General features: G+C 42.3%; 2 protein-coding genes across 2 annotated transcripts in view; one reads left to right on the top strand and one right to left on the bottom strand.

Annotated features, from left to right (window-relative positions):
• Positions 1–3,356: 3,356 nt before the first annotated feature.
• Positions 3,357–6,691, bottom strand: Kiaa1143 (KIAA1143 ortholog). Its single transcript, XM_090323128.1, has 3 exons — positions 6,566–6,691; positions 5,055–5,199; positions 3,357–3,851 (listed from the first exon to the last, which is right to left on the bottom strand). Exons 1-3 carry the CDS (start codon positions 6,671–6,673, stop codon positions 3,637–3,639), a joined length of 468 nt encoding a protein of 155 aa, XP_090179254.1. The 5' UTR covers positions 6,674–6,691; the 3' UTR covers positions 3,357–3,636.
• Positions 6,692–7,034: 343 nt separating this feature from the next.
• Kif15 (kinesin family member 15) overlaps positions 7,035–17,853 on the top strand; it is a 55,246-nt gene continuing 44,427 nt past the window's right edge. The window contains exons 1-4 of the mRNA XM_090323199.1: positions 7,035–7,053; positions 10,344–10,386; positions 11,566–11,749; positions 16,902–16,978. Coding sequence (XP_090179325.1) covers positions 7,035–7,053; positions 10,344–10,386; positions 11,566–11,749; positions 16,902–16,978 — 323 coding nt within the window. The remainder of the gene's footprint in view (positions 7,054–10,343; positions 10,387–11,565; positions 11,750–16,901; positions 16,979–17,853) is intronic.

Genomic DNA, 17,853 nt, shown 5'->3' with positions numbered 1-17,853 from the left:
GGTGTGAGCCATTGCGCCTGGCTCATGGCAAAGTTTTTGCACAGCAAATCCCACTTGCAGAAGCCCTACAAACACAGTTAGTGTGGAAAAGCCTTTATTTAGAGCATTTGTGTCAGCACCAGACAAGTGACACGTGGGAGAAGCCCTCTTAAGTATGAATGATGTGTGAATGCCTTTGCTCACAACTCATCCTTTCCTAAACGTCACAGAACTCACACCGGTGAAAAGCTGTCTAAAAGTAGTGGGAAAAAGCCTTCTGAAAGTATGCACACCTGAGCACGCATTATCCAATTCACACTGTGGAAAGCCCCACGAGTGCATGGACTGTGGGACAGTTCAGTGCTTTCCAGCTGTGTGTGTGTGTGTGTGTGTCTGTGTGCAGGTCCTGGGGCTTGAACTCAGGGCGTGGGGATTACCTTTCAGATTTTGGTGCTCAAGGCTAGTGCTCTACCATTTGAGCCACAGCTCCACTTCCAGTTTTTGGTGGTTAACTGGAGATAAAGAATTCTCCGTCTTTCCTGGTGACCTACAACCAGAATCCTTAGATATCAGCTTCCTGAGTCGCAAGGATTGTAGATATGTCACCAATGCCCAGCTTACTGATTTACTCTTCTATTTCCCCAGACATGGAGGTAGAGCTTGGAGATTATTCCACATTGTACAGCTGGGAAAACAGGATTAATTTCTCACTTAAGGCAGAATCTTAACATTGACCTTGCCAGCACTAATCGTAATTTCTCTGCTGGCCACATCAGAGCAAAGGCCATTTTAGTTGTGGGCGAAGTTTTTGCTGGCCACCTTTGTTAGGCTTTTTTTTCTTCTTCTTTTTGCCAGTCCTGGGTCTTGAACTCAGGGCCTGTGCACTCGAGCTTCATTTACTCAAGGCTAGCATTCTACCACTTGAGTCACAGCACCATTTCTGGCTTTGTTTATGTGGTACCGAGGAATCAAACCAAGGGCTTCATGCATGCTAGGCAAGCACTCTACCACTAGGCCACACTCCTGGTCTCAAGTGGTATCATTTTCTTTTTCTTTTTTTTTTTTTTTGCCAGTCCTGGGCTTGAGCTCAGGGTCTGAGCACTGTCCTTGGACTTTCTCAAGGCTAGAGCTCTACCACTTGAGCCTCAGCACCACTTCCGGCTTTTTTCTATGTATGTGGTACCAAGGAATGGAACCCGGGCCTTCGTGCATGCTAGGCAAGCACTTTAACCACTAGGCCAAACTCCCGGCCCCTCAAGTGGTATCATTTTCTTTGAGACCGTTTATTGGTAGAAAACAGCCTACCTGGGAAGTAGAACTTGAATTCTGTTCTCTGCTGCATGTCATTCATTTACACTAACTGTTAATTGAGTGTCTACTACATGCTGTTCCTTCTGCATGTTAGGTCTCTTAACAGCCTCACTATCCTATAGAACAGCGAGAAGGAAGCTAGGTGCTGCTTTCCAAATGCAGGAGTGCCATCCCTCAAGCTTTGTGGAAGGGAAAAGAGGAATCCATCATGGCACAGGCATCCATCCTGGAGAAGGGTTGAGGCTGGCCCTGAACCACAATTCTCTTGTTCTCAGCCTGTTACTGTTATGTAATACTTATAAGTATTATCTTCATTTAATCCTTGACCATGATTGAGTTTTACAAATGAAATAAAGTATTGCTGGGTGGTGTGGCTCATGCCTGTAATCCTAGCTGCTCAGGTAGCTGAGATCTAGGATCCAAGTTCAAAACCAGCATCACCTTTATAATAATAAAGAAAAACAAAAATTCCAGCCAGGGCAGGAAAGTCCATCAGAATCTTTTCTCCAATTAACCACGAAAAAGCCAAAAGTGGAGCTGTGGCTCAAGTAGTAAAGCATTAGGCTTGAACAAAAAAAGTTCAAGGACACTATCCAGCCCTTGAGTTCTCTTTCTAGGAATGGCACAAAATACAAGTAGGCCTTGAGAATCCAGGATTTGAACGTTAGGCGGAGCTCTTGTCTTTTGATCATTGGCTGTTCGTGATGAACTATGTGGATCTTTCTGGTGAGAGGACATTAGTGAGTTATGAAAGTGCTGCAATCCTTGTGTTCAATCTCCATCCTCCTTATTTCAGAATCCAAGAACTCATATTGAGGTTCTTTCTGTAATCCCTGAAGTTAAGTTCAGAGTTCCTGCCTAGAATCTTGGCTGTTAGAAGGAACCATGCAGAGAAAGCCGCTAATCCACCTCATTCCTAAAGAGGCGGAGATACTTTAAGGTTCTCATCAGTGGTGCAGACTTATGACATCACAATGGTCGGAAGTTTCAGTGGTTACTTCTGGTTACCTGGGAATAGCCAGGAATTTTACTGGCAGTTGTTTTTGGTTGGTTATGGGGCTTGAACTCAAGGCCAGAGAATTATCCCCAGAGCTTTTGTACTCAAAACTAGCACTCTATCCACTGAGTCACAGCACCACTGCTGGCTGTTTTGTTAACTAGATTTAAGAATCTCTTAAATTTTTCCTAAATGGGCTGGCTGTCTTTGAACCATGATCCTCAGGTCTCAGCCCCCTGAATAGCTAAGATGACAGGTGTGAGTATATTTCTTTTTTTTTTCTTCCTTTTTAAAAAATTATTATAGGGGTTGGGAGTTGGGCCTAGTGGTAAGACTGCTTGCCTAGCATGCATGAAGACCCAGGTTCAATTCCTCAGTACCACATACATAGAAAGAGCTGGAAATGGTGCTGAGGCTCAAGTGGAAGAGCTCTAGCCTTGAGAAAGTCCAAGGACAGTGCTCGGACCATTAGTTCAAGCCCTAGGACTGGCAAAAAAAAAAAAATAGGGGTTATGGGAGTCCTTTTTTTTTTTGTTGGTCATGGGGCTTGAACTCTAGGCCTGGGCATTGTCCCTGAACTCTTCAGCTCAAGGCTAGCACTCTACCACTTGAGCCACAGGGTTTTCTGTGGTTAACTAGAGTTAAGTGTTTCTTGGGCGTTGTAGTGCCCAGGCTGGCTTTGAACTGAGATCCTCAAATCTCAGCCTCCTGAGATTATAGGCATGAGCCACCAAGCCTGGCCTAAGAGTACATTTCTATCAGAGTGCTGGTGGTTTATGCCTGTAATCGTAGCTATTCAAGAGAGAGTTCATTTGAAGACTGTAGTTCAAAGTCAGCCTGGAGAGGAAAGTCCATGAGACTCTTATCTCTAATTTATCCCCCAAACTCCGAAGTGGAGGAGTGGTCAAGTGGTAGAGTACCAGCCTTGAGCAAGAAAGCTAAGAGATAGCACTCAGGCCCTGAGTTCAAGTACCAGTACCAAAAGAACAAATATTTTCTGGTATATCAGGTTTATAAAATTTTATCTTGCAACTTACAATATCAAGTTAGGGACATTCATAGTACAATCTCAATTTTGTTTAAAAATATATTTACACATATACACACCCAAAGAGGGAACCCACAAAACATTATGATAATAGCATTTGGCATTTACAAAATTGGAATTTTCACCTGGAGTATTAATCAATACATATCAGTTCTATCAAAAGTTTTCCTGTATTTTCTAAAAAGTCTATAACCTGCAGTATAATAGGAAAAAAAATGCTATTTTAAAAGTGACAGGAAAAAAAAAGTTATTTGAAAAAATACCTGCTTTCAAAGGAGACTTTAAGTCCAAACATTTACACTTACTCATTTTCTTCTTCATGGCCAAAAGAAAGGAGGCTACTGTTTTTGATTTGCTTTTGTGAGTTCTTTCTAACTGAGTCCTGCTTATTTACTTCATTTTCATTTGTTTTCTTCTTTTTGGAGCTTGCTGTTAAACCTGAGTATTTTTCAGCTGAGGTGCGCTTCACTGGTTTTCGATACATGATTCTCCCATCAGCTGGAGCTGGTTCTTCATCTACAACAAACAAATAAAAAAAATTGTTTGTGGGAGGAGCTGGAAGGATGGCCTAGTACTTATGTAGCATGCAGGATGGTCTGGGTTCAATTCCTTGGTACCACATACATAGAAAAAGCAGGAAGTGGTGCTGTGGCTCAAGTGGTAGAGCTCTAGCTTTGAGAAAGTCCAAGGTCAGTGCTCAACCCCTGAGTTCAAGCCAAGGACTATCATTAAAAAAAAAAAAAAAAAAGAGGAGTTGGGAGTTAGCTGGGACTTTGTCCTAGTGGTAGAGTACTTGAATAGCATGCACAAAGACCTGGGTTCGATTCCTTGGTACCACATACATAGAAAAGCCAGATGTGGTTCTGTGGCTCAAGTGGTAGATCGCTAGCCTTAAGGAAAGCCCAAGGACAAAGCTTAGGCCCTGAGTTCATGCCCCAGGACTGCCAAAAAAACAAAACAACAAAAAAAACCCATCAAAACAACCAAAAAATTGTCTTGTGGCTCACACCTATGATCTCTGCAGAAACTGGGGATCAGAAAGATGGCAGCTTGAGGTCAATCTAGGGAAATAAGTTCTTGAAACTGCTTTTGGGAGTGACAATGTTGCTTAGTGGTAGAGTGCTTGCCTAGCATGCATGAAGCCCTGGGTTCCATTCCTTAGTAACACATAAATAGAAAAAGCCATAAGTGGTGCTGTGGCTCAAGTGGTAGAGTGCTAGCCTTGAGTAAAAGGAGCTCAGCTGAGTCCCCAGAACAGGCAAGAAAAAAGAAACCCCTTTGTGGTTGTCGGTACCTATGCAAATAGGGAAGATCAAGTACCAGCTACCTAGACTCTTGGCAATTGCTTTATTCACAAGGGTTTGGTTGTTTGTTTTGGTGGTAATAGGGGGACTGGGAATGGGGCTAGAACTCAAGGCGCTATCTTTTAGCTTTCTCTACTAAAGGCTGGCACTCTGCTACATGAGCCACACCTCCATTTCCAGCTTTCTGGTGATTCACTAGGGATCAGACTCTCAAGGCTTTCCTGCCCAAGCTAGTTTTGAACTATGTTCCTCAGATTTCAGCTTCCTGAATAGCCAGTATGGCAGTTGTGAGCCACCAGTGCCCATTTTACCACTTTTTTTTTTTTTTAATGTTGTTGGTGCTGAGGTTTAAACTCAGGGCTAACAATTTAGGGGGAGGAAAAACCCCAACACAACAGATTGCTTTCTGACATACCTGCTTTGGCAGCCTTTATTTCTGCTTTAATTTTCATGACTTCTTCAGCTGTCAGATCTCCCTTCTTCAAAACTACCACTTGGGGATGTTCATCATCTTTGTCACTGTGGTCACCTTCTTCATCTGGGATCTGTGGCTGGATTCTCTAGAGGGAAAAATGGGCCAATACCATGTTAGGTGGCTGGTCTTGAACCAAACACAAACATCACCTCTGTAAGCAACTTTAATGATTAAAGTAAGAGGGAAGGAACTAGCAACTAATTTTGCCAGTACTGGGGCTTGAACTCAAGGCCTGGGCACTGTCCCTAAGCTTCTTTTGCTCAAGGCTAGTATTCTACCACTTAAGCCACAGCACCACTTCTGGATTTTCCTGTGTATGTGGTACTTAGGAATAAAACCCAGGGCTTCACGCATGCATGTTGGCAAGCACTCTACCCCTAAGCCACATTCCTAGGCCCAGAACAACACATTTTTTTTTTCTGTGACTTTCCTTCTTAGTTTCAATTACAAAATTTTACAAACAAACCATATACCCACTGTGTACCTATAAATATAGCATTTTGCCCAATGACTTGGCCTTTTTAAGTTGTCAGACACTATAAACCATACCTGTTTAAAAAAAAAATCTAAGATGTGGCTGAAGTGGCAGAGCACTAGCAAAAAACAAACAAAACAACAAATAAAAGTTCAAGGACAGTGCCCAGGCCCTGAGTGTACTCATAATGCTTTGAGAGATGCATAGAATTATCTCATTTCTTCCCAATCTACCACCAAGCATTTATAATTTTGAGAATCGATGCTTCCAGGTATCGGGGTCTGGAAAGTCTGTGAGAGATACTTGCAAAAAAAAAAAAAAGGTCAGAAGTAGAGCTATGTGGCTCAAGTAATAGAATGCCCTTCTTGAGCAAAAAAAAAAAAAGAAAAAGCTCAGGAATGGGGTATAGGCCCTGAGTTCCAGCCTAGTGAAAGGCATACAATAATAATAATAATAATAATAAAAAACTAAACACAACTGTTCCTCTGAGCCTTCTGGGTCGGAGATTTCCTGCTGCCTAAAGGAAGCCTCACACTCACTGCCTGTGGTCGACTAACAAGCCTGCCAAGATGTGGAGCCTGTGGCGGGACTAACCTCATCTCACCTCCTCTACTGGATGCACATCGTGCCTGGCTCGTAGGTAGCAAATACATTATTATGTCTCCATTAGACGAAGCCTCTTCATGGGGTGCGTGTGGAGTGGGGAGAGGGGGGGGGTGTGGCCTGCAAAACAGCAAGGACTCCTTTCTGATGCCTCTGTCTTCCTCGCCCAAGGATCAGGTTGAAGTAAAGCGACAGGAGTTCCCTCAGCAGCCAGAGGCCGTCCTGGTGACGGACAGGACCAGCCCGGGATCCCAGGCCGATCGGAAAAAGGGGGGGAAAGGGGCGCGGTGGGGAGGGGGGAGACGTCGGATGGGGAAGATCAGAATCCAGTGGGGAGAAACCTGTCGGACCCGCGTCGCTCGCTCGGGTTCACCTTGGTCTCCACGGTGGGCCCTTCCTTGTAGCCCACCCGCTCCTTGAAACGCGACAGGAACGCGGGTTCCGCCGGCCGCACGTACGACACTTGATTCCGCTTGCTCATGGCCGTAGCGACGCCGGGTGGTGGGGAGGGTGGAGAAAGGTTCGGTCGCAGCGTCCGCGGCGCGCGCTCATGACGTCACCCCGACCACGCCCCCTCCTCCCGCCTGGCCGAGATAGGCGTGGTCTGGAAGGAGGGGGGAAGGGGCGTGGCTACGGGTGACGTCACACGCCCGCGCAACGCGCCAGATTCAAATTGGCGGCCATCTTGCGCGCGCGCGAGCGAGCGGCCGCCCCTCTCCTCTCCTCCTCCGGCTCGTCACGCGCGGCGCTGCCTCTGAGGCGGGGTTTGGTGTGGTTTTTCTTCCCTTACCCCCGCCTCATTTTCATTCTCCACTCCCGACCCCCCGTCCTCCGGGAGTGCTATGGCGTTGGTCTGCAGAAGTAAGTGGCGAGCCCCCCCCATGGGTTGACGGACTGGGCCGAATGCTGGGTGGGAGTGGGGACGGAGCAGGGGGGGAGGCGCTGAGGTGACGCCGCGGCCCGCGGGGCCCGGGGCCCGGCCCAGGCTCGCGCTCACCTCCGGACTCTTCCTCTTTTCCTTCGGGGCCTCGAACGCTGGTCCGGAGCCCGGCGCCGAGGCAGCCCCGAGACCCCCCCCCACCCCCCCCGTCCCCTCCCCCCCGTCCCCCCACTTCATCATCCTCCCAAGTCTTAGGGGATGCTTCATTGGTTTACGTGCGGTGCGGGTCCTGGGGCTCGAACTCGGGGCCTGTGCGCCAAGTGTCCCCTAAGCTTCCTTGCTCCCAAAGGTTTGAACCCAATGACAATTCTCCCTTCTCTTTCTCTCCTCCCCCCCTCCCCACACTCCCCCTCCCCCAGGTGTGAGACACACGTCTGGCTAGTGTGCAAATCGTGATCTTCACCTCTTCCCCATCTCCTGAGTAGTGAGCGTGACAGGTGTTGAGCCACCACCAGCACCTGAGCTCTTCACTTAGCCTTATTTATTTATTTTTGCCAGTCCTGGGCTTGAGCTCAGGGCCTGAGCACTGTCCTTGGACTTTCTCAAGGCTAGAGCTCTACCACTTGAGCCTCAGCACCACTTCCAGCTTTTTTCTATGTATGTGGTACCGAAGAATCGAACCTGGGTCTTCGTGCGTGGTAGGCAGGCACTCTACCACTAGGCCAAACTCCCGGCCCCTAGCCTTATTTATGTAGCTGTCTTACTGGCCCCGTGTTACCCCCACTTAATACGCGTTTCCATATTTCTTCCGGACCAGGACTGATGTTCTTAAAGGTTCCTCGCTCCCAGATGGCGAATTGACAAATAGATTGCACACGCCCCTCCGGACGCGACCCTGCCCCTCGTCCAAACCTTCCTGAATATTTCTCAGTACATAACGGGATAGATAACTCTTTTTTTTTTCCTTTTTGTTCAAATAGATGATTAAGTTTATGCTAGGTACAAAAGGATGTACGATAACTAATGGAAAAGAAGGCGTGTGTGTGTATGTGTGTGTATGTTTGTATGTGTGGGCCCTGGGGCTTGAACTCGGGGCTTAAGGTGTCGTTGTCCTTGGGCTTTCTTCACTCACAGTGGTGCTTTATCATTTGAAACACAGCATTTCAGCTGCATGTTTGTGTGTGTGTGTGTGTGTGTGTGTGTGTGTGTGTGTATATATATATATATATATTTGTGTATTTTCATTCTATAGTATTGTGCCGATACTCATCCTTTTGTGGTTGTCCCAGATGCTTTGAATGATACAGGCAGACAGGGGCATCAAGGTTACCTGAACATGAGGATACTTGATTTCTTCTTGCTAGTGGCAAGCTGCTAGTTGTCGTACCGTTAGTTGATCTGACTATTGGAAGGGTTGTGTATTTGAATGGCATCTTGCTACTCAGAATTTTTAAAAGAATGTGTTGCTAAAAGTAATTTTCTCAATCTTGAATCTTCTATTTAGTACTTTTGGATTTCTGTTGATAGCTGATTAACCTGGAAAGAGAAATCGCAGAAAAGGGGGCTGGGAAAGTGGCATAGCGGTAGTGTGCTTGCCTAGCATGCATGAAGCCCTGGGTTCAATTCCTGAGTGGCACATAAAAGAAGCTAAAAGTGGTGCTGTGGCTCAAGCTAGCCTTGAGCATAAGAAGCTCAGGGACAAAGCCCAGCATCTGAGTTCAAGCCCTAGGTCTGGCAAAAAAAAAAAAAAAAAAAAAAAACCACTCAGATTAAGGGAGAACTTTATATTTTCACAATCTATCCAACTCAAGGATATCTGTCCTGAAATCTTTCTTTGGTTCCTTCCTTCACTTTTGCCTGTTAGAAGAGTCCCCCCCCTCTCTCTCCCTCCCTCTCTCCCTCCCTCCCTCCCTCTCTCCCTCTCTCTCTCTCTCTCTCTCTCTCTCTCTCTCTCTCTCTCTCTCTCTCTTGTCTCTCTCTGTCTCTCTCTGTCCCTCTGTCCCTCCCTCCTTCCCTCTTCTCCCCCTTCCTCCCCCTTTCTCTCTCCCTCCTCCCCTCTCCCTCCCTTCTTTCCCCCTCCCCTCCTCCCTCTCTCTTCTCTCTAGTTTCTTAGTCATTGGCTGTTTGTGTACATATAGCACTTCTTACATTGCACAAACCTTAATTAAGAAGTCTAGTTTATAAACTTATTTGATGGAATATCTGTTAATGGAATAAGGATAGAACTATGCTTAAAAGAGACAACTATGTGTATCTCTGTAGACAGTATCTGCCAGTCTGCCAGTTCTGGAGCTTGAACTCTTGACTGGCTTCAAACCTTAATCCTCCCTTCTCAGCCTCCTGAGTAAGATTACAGGTTTGAGCTACTGGCACCTGGCAAGGTTTCATAATTTTACCTTATACTGACTACATAAGTTGGAATAAAGTGTGAACAAGAGTAGGGTTAGTGGTTTTTGGTCTGTGCCAATAGAAAGATGAGTTGTCATTTAATGGGCTGAAATAACCCATCTGGGTGGGCAGAAGAGAATCAGGAATTAGAGCATCGTTAGATTTGGGATAGTATCCACTGAATGTCCAGTTAGAGAAATCAAATAGACAGTTGTATCACAGTCTGAGTTTAGGGCCTGGGAGTGTGACCTAGTGGTAGAGTGCTTGCCTAGCATACACAAAGCCCTGGTGTTCAATTCCTTGGTACCACATACATAGAAAAAGCTGGAAGTAGTGCTGTGACTCAAGTGGTCAAGAGCTGTAGCCTTCCCAGATGAGGTGGCTCACACCTGTAATGCTAGCTACTCTGGAGGCTGAGATCTGAGGATCAAGGTTCCCGGGCACAAAAGAACCTGAGACTGTTACCTCCAATTAACTTCTCGAAAATGGGAAGTTGGGCTTGTCTCAAGGGCAGGGCAACAGCTGAGAAGCTCAGGACAGCACCCAGGCCGAGTTCAAGCCCCATGACCCACAAAAAAGAAGAAAAAGGAGCTCTATCCTTGAGAAAGTCCAAGGACAGTGCTCAAGCCCTGAGTTCAAGTATGAGTTTAAGGAGAACAGTCCAGGGGGAATGTTTAAATTTGGGGATCATTTCAGTGTGTGTGTGTGTGTGTACAACCATGAAACTAATTTTCATCAATAAAAGATAATGCACTGGGATAGAACAGACAAGGTGATGCTGGGCTGGACACAACATTGAAGGGTCTGGGTGATAAAAGAGGGGCAAAGCAGCAGCTGTAGTGCAATACTAATCACCTTTTATGACTTTTTAATCCTTTTTTAGCTCAGTTTCGAAATCTGACAAATTCACAGTCTGACCAGTCAAGGTAAGAAAATGCAAAAAAATCTTGTCCAGTCCCAAAGAAGTGGTGATGAGATGTTTCTAAAAGAACTATTTAGCCTTATTTAATAAGGAGGCACTTTCAGTTCCTAAGAAAAATATAAATTGCATGATTATCCTGTTGCAGTACTTACTTTGTTATTGTTACTAAGAAAGAAATAACAAATAGCTTTTGGAGTTCCTTGAAGTAACTGTCTTTCAATTTATTTGATTTTTTAAAGTTTTTTTGCCAGTCCTGGGCTTTGAACTCAGGGCCTGGGTACTGTCCCTGAGCTTCTTTTGCTCAAGGTTAGCACTCTACGCCTTGAGCCACAGCACCATTTCTGGCTTTTTCTGTTTATGTGATACTGAGGAATTGAACCTAGGTCTTCATGCATTTTAGGCAAGCACTCTACCACTAAGCCACCTTCCCAGCCCTGAATTTATTTTTGAAAAGCACACGAACATCCCTATCAAGAAGTAAATCAACAAAAGGAGACTCAGATCCTTTTAGTTTTGTTTGTTTTTTGTTTTGCTGGTCCTGGTCTGATCTCTGAGCCTGGGCTTGAGCCTCAGCTTCTTTTGCTCAAAGCTAACATTCTACCACCTGAGCCTCAGTACTATTTTTTTTTTTTTTTTTTTTTGCTAGTCCTGGGCTTGAGCTCAGGGCCTGAGCACTGTCCCTGGACTTTTTTTCAACGTTAGAGCTCTACTACTTGAGCCTCAGCACTACTTCTGGCTTATTTCTATGTATGTGGTACCGAGGAATCAAACCCTGGTCTTCGTGCATGCTAGGCAAACACTCTACCACTAGTCTAAACTCCCGGTCCCTACTTCTGGTTTTTTCTGTGATTAATTGGAGATAAGAGTCTCTCAGATTTTCCTTCTCAGGCTAGCTTCAAACTGTGGTCCTCAGATCTCAGCCTCTTGAATAGCTAGGGTAGCAAAGGTGAGCTCCCAATCCCCAGCCTAGTTTTTTGTTTCTACAATTAACTTTGCTATATTTTTTTTCCTTTCATTTGGCTTGTTTGTTGGTGTTTTTCAGTTTTTATTTGTTGGTGTTTAAATGTAGTACTGGGGCTGGAATTCAAAGCCTTGTACTCTCAACTTTTTTTTTTTCAGTGACTGTCACTTGAACCACACCTCCACTTTCTACTGTGACTTTTATTTATTTTTTTGTCTTTAGTCATGAAGGTGATGCCATCAAAGTTTTTGTGCGGGTTCGTCCACCTGCAGAGGGTGGGAGGTTTGCTGACGGAGAACAGAACTTGTGCTTGTCTGTGCTCTCTTCCACTACCCTGAGGCTGCACTCTAACCCAGAGCCCAAAACCTTCATGTTTGACTACGTTGCAGACATGGATACCACTCAGGTAATGACAACTAGAAACTTATTTTTTTTTTCCTTGTCAGTCTTGAACTCAGGGTCTGAGCACTGTCCTTGGGCTTTCTCAAGGCTAGAGCTCTACCACGTGAGCCATAGCACCACTTTAAGCCTTTTCTATGTCTGTGATACTAAGGAATTGAACCCGGGTCTTCGTGCATTTCATGCATGCTAGGCAAGTAATCTACCACTAGGCCAAACTCCTGTCCCCCCCCCCCCCTTTTTTTTTTTTTTTTTTTTGCAGAGTGTAAGGCATCTTTACTTAAGGATTTCATTTCTGGTTTGTTTTTTGGTGGCTGTCTGGGGCTTGAACTCAGGGTCTAGACACTGTTGTGAGCTTTGTCTACTCAAGGCTAGCACTCCGCCACTTGAACCACAGCTCCACTTCTGCCTTTTTTGCTGATTAATTGGAGATTAATTGGAGTTTAATGGACTTTGCTTTCAGAGCTGGTTTTGAGTTGGCATCCTCAGATCTCAGCTTCCTGAGTATCTAGGATTAGAGGCATGAGCAACTGGCACCTGGCTGGATATATGGTTCATTAGAGACATTTGATAAATGATAATGATAGGTACAGTTCATGGCCAAGTTAATTGGACTTAGGGTTATCATCAATAACTATTCTTCTAATTGAGGTCAATATAATTGGAACTTACTCCTATCCAGTAGAACTTGTAGCAGTTATGGACATATTTATATCTGAGCTATCTGTGACATTAACCTTCTGCTACTTAAGTTTAAATTAATTTTTTTTTGTTGTGGGGCTTGAACTTTGGATCTGGGCACTGTCCCTGAGTTCTTCTGCTCAAGACTAGTGCTCTACCACTTGCGCCAACAGTACCATTTCTGGTCTTCTGGTGGTTCATTAGAAACAGGAGTCTCACGGACGTCAGTGTTCAGGCTGGCTTTGAACCACAATCCTCAGATCTCAGCCTCCTAAAGTAGCTAGGATTCCAGTCTTGAGCTACTACACCCCTCAAAGTCAGATATTATTTAGCAATAATTAAGAGAGAATAACTGAAGGAAATATAGTTATATATTCTATGTTAATGTCTGTGTAATATTTGCATGTGTAATTCTTTTTTTTTTTTTTGCCAGTCCTGGGCTTGGGCTCAGGGCCTGAGCACTGTCCTTGGATTTTCTCAAGGCGAGAGCTCTACCACTTGAGCCTCAGCACCACTTCTGGCTTTTATCTATGTATGTGGTACCGAGGAATCGAACCCGGGTCTTCATGCATGCTAGGCAAGCACTTTAACCACTAGGCCAAACTCCCGGCCCCTGCATGTGTAATTCTATATAAAATTCTGTAGTGTGTTTTTTATTTTTCTTTTAAATTCACACTTTTGATATTTTAAATTCTTGAAATTAAGCTTGGATCTCCAGAACCTAGAGGGAAATTTTTTGCTAGCCTTTTACATGAATGATGGATATACAAATATTAAAAAAAAATCATTTATGACCTGTAATAATAGTCATTGATTTGTGAAGCAAAATAACAATCCCAAGCCTTACCAGTGAGAAATGTAAAATTATGATGAATATAATATTTAAGCAAATGCCATTTGTTGAAAATATTTTTTCTATTGAAAGTATCATTTATTCAGTATTTAAATATATAATTAATAATGAACTTTAAAAGTAACATTGCAAATTTTTATTTCCAAACATTGTTAATTAAACATGATAATATATGTTGAAAAGAGCCTTGACTAGCCGAGCAGAACAGCTGATCGAGTTGGGTTTTTTTTGGCCAGTCCTGTGCTTGAGCTCAGGGCCTGAGCACTGTCCTTGGATTTTTCTCAAGGCTAGAACTCTACCACTTGAGCCTCAGCACCACTTCTGGCTTTTTCTAAGTATGTGGTACCAAGGAATCGAACTGGGTCTTCATGCATTCCAGGCAAGCACTCCCACTAGGCCAAACTCCCGGCCCCTGATTGAGTTTTTTTTATGTATGCCTACTCTGTAGCTGTGAAGTTCTGCTTATATTCATATTTTTATATATTTTATATATTTCCTATATAATATATCTAAAATTGTGAGCTAAACTTTGGAAACTATCATGCTCATCTTTGATGCTGCAGTCTCTAGTGTTGGTAAAATAGTGCTGTTTCTCGTGGTCATATATATATATATAAAATGGAATTCTACATAGCCAACAGACAAGATAAAATAATGGCATTCGCTAGGAAGTGGACGAAGCTAGAGCGAATCATGTTGAGTGAGATAAGTCAAGGCCAAAGGAACAAAAGGTGAATGGTTTCCTTGATATGTGGATATTAGATCCAAACAGTACAAGACCAATGACTCAATATTTGGGTACCCAATGCTATGGACATGGTATTGGAAATATAAACACAACTACATAGACATTAAAATTTATTACTCTATAGGCATAATGTTTTATTACATAGATTAATATGTATCTATGACATACAAACCCTCAGACTAATTTTAATTATGTTCTAAAAGTCTAAGTGTCAGTAATTGTATATATAGATTCCCTTCTTGAATACTTGTTAAATGTGTCATTTGAAATATGATGTAAAAATCAATGTTAATAAATTCTTGAATAAAAAAAAAATCACCAGAAGTGTACTGGTAAGTTTTGTCCATGCTCTAAATTTTATATTCTGTGATTTTATTCAAGTCTTAAATGATTTCTCTCATCTATAAAATTTTAAAATTTTCTACTTGACCATTATCTTTTAAAATACTAATCTATATATTCAGCATTTGAATAGTCACTGTCTGTGATTCTGTTGTTACCTTTTCTCAGAACTGCTGCAAATTGTAGTCAATGCAAAGAAATAAACCCTCAGTAGACAAAAAGTGCTGAATTATCATTACTACAGGGTAAAGATACTGGTGGGCACATGAAAGAGAATCTGGTAGTTTACAGAATGGAGGAAATCTTCCAATGAAATTATGCTTTGAAAACTGATAGGAAGTCAAGAAAAGGAGGGTAGAAAGAATCTCCATAGAAAATAGAATATGTATAATAACCTACAAATGAAAAATATCCTTAGCATTTGAAATAAAAACAGTATCAAATGACGGTAGCATATAAGAAATATATGGGAGTGGTTTGAATTTAAGGTTGAGAAATTATGACAAAATTAGTTGATAAAGTTTTATTTTAGACATTTCAATATTTCAGATGTATATTACTATGTTGTAGCTTTAGACTCACAGATAACTTGGGAGAAAGGAACAAGATATCCTGTATTCCCTAAACCCTCTAAGTATAGCTTTCCCAATATCGACGATCTCATAACACAGGTTGTATTTGTTTGTTATATCAAGGAACACACATTTACATATTTAACTCAAGTTTACATGAAAATTCATTCTTGATGTGTATTATGTATGTTTGACACAAAGTTAAATAAAATATCCTATGTGAAAGAACTGGAAAGGTGAAAGATGATATATAAGGATCTAGGTTCAGTTTTCTGCTCATGGAGAGTCAATTTTGCCAGCACCATTTGTTGAAGAGGCTGTCCCTTTCTTATCTGTGTTTCTGACTCCCTTATGAAACATTACATGGCTGTAGGTATGTAGGTACATTTCCAGTCTTCTCTTTTCTTCCATTGGTCCTCAAGCCTATTGTTTTGCTAGTAACCAGTTTTTATTACTGTGGCTTTGTAACAGAGCTCCTCCAATACTGTTTATTATCCTAAGGATTGTTTTTGCTATTCAGGTCTCTTATTATTCCATATGAATTTTGGATTGGTATTTTTATTTCTTTGAAACAATTTTTGGGATTGTTATGTGTATTTTATTTAATTTGTAAATTGATCTGTGCGGTAGTAAACTGAGGTAGGAATCTGCATTTCTAGTTTCCTCAAATTTTCCCTTTACATAGTTGACAACATAACACATACTGTCGTTGTTTTGACATTCTCTTTTTTTCTGTCAGGATTGCATTGCATTTTCAGAAAGAAGCTATTTTGGTGCATCCTAATCTAGATGATATTACCTAATAATATTGAGTTGTTTTTAAAGGATATTTAAAATCCTGTGGGAATATTTGATTTTGGGGAAAATGATAGCTGATGTAACCTTCATTTCTACTACTTGCTCTGTAATATTTAGAAATTAGCTAATTCAAGTTCTTTTTGAAAACTATTTTGTAGGACTGGGAGTTTGGCCTAGTGGTAGAGTGCTTGCCTAGCATGCACGAAGACCCGGGTTCGATTCCTCGGTACCACATACATAGGAAAAAGCTGGAAGTGGTGCTGAGGTAGAGCTCTAACCTTGTGAAAGTCCAAGGACAGTGCTCAGGCCCTGAGCTCAAGCCCAGGACTGGCAAAAAATAAATAAATAAATAAACTTATTTTGTAAAAGCAGGGAAAATGCCTTTTTAAAAAATTGAAGCAAGTTTATAACTTAATCTATACTTCAAAAATAATACAACTGTCATCTTTCATGGAAATATAGAGAGAGAGTTTAATTGGTTCCTAACTTGCCCCTGATCATGTTGGTCCAAAATGATAGATATATTCACAGAAATAAATTCACAGAAAATAAATAGAGCTAATTGTGTATATTTGTGCTAGTCTAGGAACTTGAACTCACTGCCTGAATGCTGTCCCTAAGCTATTTCACTCCAGGCTGGCATTCTACCAGTTCAGCCATAGCTCTACTTCTTTTTTATTTTATTTATTTATTTTTTTTGCCAGTTCTGGGGCTTGAACTCAGGGTCTGAGCACTGTCCTTGAGCTTTCTCACACACTTGAGCCACCGCACCACTTCCAGCTTTTTCTATGAATGTGGTACCAAGGAATGGAACCCAGATCTTCCTGCATTCTGGACAAGCAATTTTACCACTAGGCCCAACTCTAGGACCCATGTATTTCCTTTTTGATGGTTAAGTGAAAGTAAGACTTTCATGGACTTTGCTGCCTCTGTTTTCAACCCAAGGTCCTCAGTTCTCAGCCTCTTGAGTAGCTAGAATTACAGGAGTAACTAATTGACCTATCTTTAAAGTTCTGTCATCGTAGATATTTTAGCCATAATTGTGTAGTCGGTGTAATTTTCATGTTGTCAAATATGTCTTACTCCTCTCGTTTTTGAAAAGCTAATATTTTGTAGTATTTTCATTTTTCTGAAATGTGAACGTGTTGGCTGCTTCCGTTTGTAGGAATCAGTGTTCTCAACTGTGGCTAAAGGAATCGTGGAGTCGTGCATGTGTGGTTACAACGGCACCATCTTTGCATAGTAAGTGTCGACTGCTCATGCAAGGGTACAAGAGTGAGTGTTAGTTTCTTATTGTGTTTTCAATGAATTATATCAAACTTGGTGGCATAAAACAACAGAGAGACATAATCTTAACAGTTTGAAAGTTAACTTGGGTCTCACTATACTAAAATTAAGGCTGTATTCTTCCCTGGAACCTGAACAGGAAAATTTGTTACTCTCATGAGTTACTAGTATCTAAGTAAGTAGATAATATTTTCCACTCGCCCTTGGTTTTCAGGGTCATTCGGTCAAAAAGTAAGTTCAGAATTTGATAATTTGCTATGCGTCTGAGCTAAAGTCATTTGAAAACTCAGTTGATAACTACTTTTGACATACAACTTTTTCAAGTTTTTATTTTGTTACTCTAAAAATTTTTAATCCATAAGAACTTTTCTCATATATATGTGTACAATTTCTTTCTCTATTGATCAAGTGATAGATTTCTGGGGTTTGAACTCGGGTCTGGCCCTGGCTAAAGAGGCACTGTACCATGTTAAAGTGAAGCACCAATAAGTAAAACTCTCCCCACAACTCATTTGTTTGGGGTGGGGTGGTCCGTCTTAGGGATTGAACTGAGCCTGGGTGCTGTCCCTGAACTCTTTTGCTCAAGGTGGGTACTCTACTACTTTGAGACACATCACTTCTAGGTTTCTAGTGGTTCATGGGCTTTCCCTATCTTCAATTAACCACCATAAAATAGGAAGTGACACTGTAGTTCAAATGTTAGAGCACAAGCCTTGAGCAAAAGAGCTCAGGGATAGCATCTAGACCCTGAGTTCAAATTCTATAAGGGACAAAAAAAATTTCTCACAACCTTTTTTGCCCTTGCCGGCTTTGAGCCTCGATCCTTGGAT

Source organism: Megascapheus bottae, chromosome 32, assembly GCF_031878675.1.
Source record: "Megascapheus bottae isolate mThoBot1 chromosome 32, mThoBot2.hap1, whole genome shotgun sequence".
Classification (NCBI taxonomy): Eukaryota; Metazoa; Chordata; class Mammalia; order Rodentia; family Geomyidae; genus Megascapheus; species Megascapheus bottae.
This window is presented reverse-complemented; position numbering and strand designations above follow the sequence as displayed.

Excerpts from the sequence above, each read along its gene's own strand:
- Kiaa1143 (XM_090323128.1), bottom strand. The coding sequence starts at position 6,673 with ATGAGCAAGCGGAATCAAGTGTCGTACGTGCGGCCGGCGGAACCCGCG. Across the intron at positions 5,200-6,565 it reads GGCCCACCGTGGAGACCAAG|AGAATCCAGCCACAGATCCC; the intron begins GTGAACCCGAGC and ends TTTTCCCTCTAG. Across the intron at positions 3,852-5,054 it reads AATAAAGGCTGCCAAAGCAG|ATGAAGAACCAGCTCCAGCT; the intron begins GTATGTCAGAAA and ends TGTTTGTTGTAG.